At 36.9% G+C, this 6,307-nt stretch overlaps 1 protein-coding gene across 1 annotated transcript; it reads left to right on the top strand.

Annotated features, from left to right (window-relative positions):
• The first annotated feature begins 3,103 nt into the window (after positions 1-3,103).
• LOC136250526 (aqualysin-1-like) lies at positions 3,104-5,030 on the top strand. Its single transcript, XM_066042745.1, has 5 exons — positions 3,104-3,380; positions 3,451-3,612; positions 3,765-3,887; positions 4,041-4,212; positions 4,446-5,030. The coding sequence occupies exons 1-5, from the start codon at positions 3,105-3,107 to the stop codon at positions 4,862-4,864; spliced, it is 1,152 nt and encodes a 383-aa protein (XP_065898817.1). The 5' UTR covers position 3,104; the 3' UTR covers positions 4,865-5,030.
• Positions 5,031-6,307: the final 1,277 nt, after the last annotated feature.

The raw sequence follows: 6,307 nt of genomic DNA, 5'->3' as shown, positions 1-6,307 counted from the left end.
GGAAGATATTGAAAGCCACACTATGCATACCTCTCACCTCCAGCAAGACTCTTCACAATTTGAGATGTAATGTCACGCCCTAGGTATTGAATCCCATGCCTACAAGCAAATGACATCTGCACAATGGATAATTACCAGTCAATTACATTAGTTGTCAAGCCACAATAATTATTTTGTCTGGAAGCAGGGTGTGGTGTGTGGTATTAGCTCGGAGGGAGGCCAAACATATGCATACATAGTGGTATTCCATATCACCTTCGGGTTTCTAAATACATGGATATAAGTGCATATATTTCAGGCAAATCACAAGTGCCCATGTCACAACTAATATATTCCACTTGGGTGACTTACCTGCAAATGTGGGAAACTGCAGGAATGCTTTGTGAGTGTATTTATATGATGCCATGTGAATTTAGATTGTGAATAACGTACATAAGAACAACGACAAAGTATTGCTGAGACCAAACATAACAATGTAGTTATAAGGGAAATTGTATAGACCAGTTACTTCAAAGATGCAACTGTTCACCTCTCACTAACAGTGACAGAATAGGAAAGTGCTACAATTTACATTTCAAGCAGTGGAGATGCACTGCTTGTTCATTAATTTAAAATATAAGCTGGGTGTACAGGTGAATACCACAAGTAAAAGCTACCAATGACTAACAGGTTATAAGTACTTGTCACTACTACAGTACAGGTAGCTGAACAAGAAAAAGGCACTACGGCAGTACGGCACTCAGTTTACATTGGGTGGTCACCACAAACCATCAACACATAACTTGGAAATTTTATGCAATATTTCCTTTGATGTCTGAGGTAACTAGAAACCTGTGGTACGGCTACTAAAATGTTAGTAACCTGGTCAAGCACATGCTTGTGTACTACATTCATCAAAGGAAAATCTGCAAAGTCAAAACGAAATTCCCTCCCTTACTGTCAACTTATTTTCTGGACAAGACAGGAATCATTAGTAGGCACTTATACATCAATGTCATGGTGTGGTGCTGACACAATAAACTTGAAGGGTTATCTTGATGCTAGTACCAACAGTTTGCTTACTTTCTGGACAAGACAAGTGTCATTAGCATTCATCTAGGCATAGTAACTTCTGTGCTATGGTGTGGCACTAACTCCACAAACTCAAAGGATGAATCTTGATACTAGCAGTCACAGTTTGCACTTTCTTCACTAGGGAAATTTTATAAAGTACTCAGAACAATATTGCTATGTAATTACCACTTTCACACCTAAGATCAAAGGAGCCACCCTGGGTACATTTCGCATACGAAATGTAGCCTGGCTACATCTGGGCAGTGATCATATAGGCATTAAGGCCAAAATCAACTACATCTGGGCAGTGATTATATAGGCATTAAGGCCAAAATCAATTGTGAAGGTCGATTGATACTCACATGATTAGTATGCACAACTTTGGATTGAATCAATTGTGAGGGTCGATTGATACTCACATGATTAGTATGCACAACTTGGGATTTCACCATGAAAACCACTCAGACAAAGTTTTGTTATCCTAGCCATCCTATGAATTGAAAAACATTGGGCTAAGGTGAGAACTAGTGCTATAACTTATTCACCGATCACTTCCAAATATGGACCACATCCCTATCATGAGGTTACTGTTCTGCATGAATTAACCACCCTACAAGCAAGCTTACCTAACTAGGCCTTTAGTAAACTCCGTAATTGTTCCATAAATGATTTAATAGCACTGATTAAAACATTAAACTCACGTAACCAAAATTCTCTGTGATACCTTTTATATGGAATATTTTAAAAAAAGATAACTAATTTAATTATTATACAAACCTGTGATATCTTTATCAGTTCATTGTAACCGAAAACGTACCAGCTGCTGACCCATAATCAAAACTTTTAGGCATGCATATAAGATATCTAGTGGTTGCACTCATATTAGCTTGGGTGATTGATTGCCTGTGCAAGCTATCTGCTTGATATGGATGGGAAGCGTTCATATTAGCTGTAACATGGGGAATTTGGGCTTTTGCCTCACATATATGCCCTCATTCCCATATTACAACTATTACATAATATTATAGGAATGTGTGAATGATATAATGTACACCTGTAACTAACTAAATATTATTAGTGATAGAGTCACAACATTGGGTGGCAAAAACAAAATCGGATTACTCAATGTTTTTGTTACATACACTCAATTAGGCTCCATTAAACAGCAGACTAAATAAAGTTGTATTGGTGACTTCTTGGTTTCGTAGTAAAGCAGGCCTGTTAAATGACAACCAATTGTGATTAAAAATTGTGCAAATCGCAAGTTTGATTTGGTGCTCCTTTTTACAATCGGTGGCACATAAAAGTTCACAAAGTTTATTATTTAAAAGCATACAATCTATATTGTCAGATTATTTATCTACTGAAAAATCTTGGTATAGACACTTTGGGACCTCACATTACCATACCTGTGATTACTCTGTCTCACTGCAGGCCACACTTGGATCACTAAATCTTTAGTTCAATATTCATTCTGGCACTGAAACAAAGGGGCTAACAATGAATTTAGTCAGGTATACTTTCTGGAGCAAACTATTTTTTGCACAAAAAATGTGCACTGCTAATAATGCCGATCTTGCATCAATGGTTGATGACTATCGTGTAAGACAAGTGACAAATAATGGTAATGGGAAAACTTACATAAGCAAGAATGAATGTTAACAGTTGCTTTTATAGAAACACAGTTATTTCAATTGTATACATTTGGTGCATATTTTTAATACAATATCCAAATGAATTTGGAGCCACTGAGAGTTACCAGGCTAAAACATAATTAAAGCAGAGGACATAATAAATTGATAAATATTGTTGATACACTAAAGTTTAGTTCAGCAATCAAAACTCAAAACTTGGTTGATTCAATAGAACACCTACAAAATGTTGCTACATAGACTATTTAAAATAGAAGATGATAGTAGGAAAGTTATACACTTTAGTAGATTCACAAAAACACTGCTACAGAAGAGAGTACACCTTGTGGAGATTCCACTAGCATATAAAGTGAGCTGCTCATACAAATGTGACACATTTTAAGAGCATACTACAAAAAGATGACTTCACAAAGAAGAACCTGGACTGTTTATTGTTTACTGACCACCTTGATATGTACAGTTACTGCACTGAAGTGTACCAAGCTAGTCTCCATTGATGGAACACCAGTTATGGATGAGCAAATATTCACTGAAGGACTCTATGCTGTGAACACTACACTATCAACCAACTCTACTGAAATCAGGGAACTAGCAGCTTCACTACAAGACAGCAATGATATGGAGTTTGATGAAAACAGTTTTGTGGCTACTTTACAGTCAAGGAATATTAAGAAAGTAAGTTACATATGCTGCTGCTGTTAATTATTTGCAATGTAAAACCTGTGTTTCGTTCACGTACACACAGCTATGTAGCAGTGAGCTTGTGGTGCTTATCAAACAGTTATACAGAACAAAACATGAAGTCAAATGTATTAAATTGTTAAAGTCTCAAAATGATCATGCTATACCAGACAGTTACATTGTTGTAGCAAAACATGGAAGGACAGAAAGAGATGCATCTGATATGGTGAGCATATGAACACAGCACAAAATTCATGTATGAAAACTGTTGATATATTATACGTACATTTACAATATCACATCATAACTGTACATTCACTGCATTGTGTTGCTACACAAAATGCGCACTTGTACAGTAACAGTGATCTTCCATCCTAGATCACCTTCCTTCACAGTGCATCAGACAATGTTGACAGTTCAGTGACAGTAGCTGACATTCAATCATTCAATGGCAACAGAAGAGGATTTGTTATGAAAATGAATGAAGCTGCATTAGAACATGTAAGCATATCACTTTACACATTCCATACAAGAGCGTTGTGCCTCCATACGCATGTATACGTTACATTGTTAAAAGCCCCATACTCCTACTATTGTTAGTTTATAAACACTATGTTGCTAATAAAGTAAACAAGCAGAATTTTATCTACACAGATATGCAACAATCCAATGGTTGACTATATTGAAGAAGATCAAGAGTTCACTATAGCATCAACTACAAACTTGTGGCATCTTGATCGTATAGACCAGACTGACCTCCCACTTAACCACCAATACTCCAGTCCTAATAATGGCTCCGATGTGGACATTTACATCCTTGATACTGGTGAGTTCAGAAATAATCAAATTCTATGCAATGAAGCACTACAAAAACCATATGGCTTGTATAAAGTAAAATGATACCTCAAACATCAGGATACATGCTATGGTTCAAATTACACTTCCATGGCATGCATATACTTAGACTGTATGGTTTACCACATGTGTGGATTCAACACTAACACTATAAGACAAAGAGATAAAGTATCTGCGTACATGTGTGCTGTGTGCATTATGTAGGTATCCACTACAGCCATAGTGAATTTGAAGGAAGAGCTGTCTACTCTGGTTTTGATGCAGCAGATATTCAATATGGGGAAAATGAAAAGGGAAAAGACTGTAACGGTCATGGCACAAACATAGCTAGCTTGGCAGGTGGAAAGTCATATGGTGTGGCTAAAGGAGCAACTCTTCATAGTGTGAGAGTGATGGATTGTCGAGGTGGATCATCAACATCACTTGTAACACAAGGAATATACTATGTGGTTAGACAAGTACAGGCAAAACAGAATTCCTCACAGAGAACAAGAGCAATCATCAACTTGTCACTGATAGGAGGTCACAGTCAGATAATGAGAGATGCAATAAGAGAGGCAGTTGATAGTGGAATACTGGTGGTAGCAGCTGCTGGAAACCTCTATACTGATGCATGCAAGTGAGTTGCCAAACAAAATCATACAGTATGATAGTACTGTATAGTAGGGACGATGAAGGTGTGGGAATGGCTTACAATAAAATATCACTCAAAAACCTGCCTTGATTTCTCCTAATCATGACATGACAGTGTTGGTTGGGTAACTCTAGCCCAAAAGTACTTTCAGATTGACTCAAAATATTTTCGTCAAGTTGCCACAAAATTATTTTAAAAATTATTTAATCTACTGACTGCCTGCCGATGTGTTCAGGCAAGCATAGCAGAAAAGTGGCTACAGCTATGGCCCTAGCTACTTCTTTCACAGAAATGCTTCAAATTCACTTAAGAAGAAACCTTTGGTATATTGATAGCCATACAATATGTGGACTATTGTTCTACTTGTATCCACTATAACACAATACAGCTTCAATCTCCAGGAGTGCACGTTTCACAATGTTATTTCACCAGAATACATGTGCGGGTAGTTCAATGAGCTGTTCTCCGTTGTAGTAGAGAGATGTCGCCATCCACCAGAAAATGGACTGCTTGTGGAATGGTATGCACAAAGCTTATGTATGAAAGCAGACAATTGTTGTGAGTGAGTTAGTCTGGTGTAGCTGTGGTAAGCTTAGATTTATAAACCTCTTGGTGCGTATCAGTAGTATAGGTGCAAGTGGACAGCCCTTGTACTTTTACGAATATAATGATTAGATTCTTCATTGCTGCAAATCATGATCTCACTCATGAATATGAGAATTGTAACTATTTACACCCCTGTACATATGTGATGGTAGCTAGCTTTTTAAATAATGGTTATGAATTGACAAAAAAAGTTCACATACAAGTACAAGAAAAATTAGTAATTTTAAACTAGAGTAGGGACAATGTAGTACCACTGCAATAAAAAGTACTGGATCGGAGTAGTACACAATGTCCAGATACTGTAAACAATAAGAATTAAATATCCTTATTGTGCATTTTAATTGTAGAATATGTAGAATCTCTGTAGCACAGTATATTCACTTCTTATTGTTTTAGGACATTATCTACTGCTCTGATCCAGCTTGTTTCAGTACTTTTATTGCAGCGGTACTACTACTCTAGTTTAAAATTCCTAAATTTTGTATAGTATGGTTTACATGTCACTATAAGGTTATATAGTATTACTTACAGTGTAAGTACAAGAACAAACAGTCACAATAACTTGTGTATACACTCACAGATATGTACCAAGTTCTTTCCCTGAAGTTCTCACAGTTGGAGGAACAAGAGAAAATGATAAACTATATCTACATGTAACTCACTTTCATGGCAGTAACTATGGATCATGCGTGGACATATTTGCTCCTGGACAACTTGTAAAAAGTGCCGGCATTTACAGTACAAACAGCTACACCATCACAGATGGTACATCACTTTCTACTGCCATAGTCAGCGGAGCTGCAGCTGTTTACTGGAACATGTTACC

This window comes from Dysidea avara, chromosome 3, assembly GCF_963678975.1.
Source record: "Dysidea avara chromosome 3, odDysAvar1.4, whole genome shotgun sequence".
NCBI classification, from domain to species: domain Eukaryota; kingdom Metazoa; phylum Porifera; class Demospongiae; order Dictyoceratida; family Dysideidae; genus Dysidea; species Dysidea avara.
This window is presented reverse-complemented; position numbering and strand designations above follow the sequence as displayed.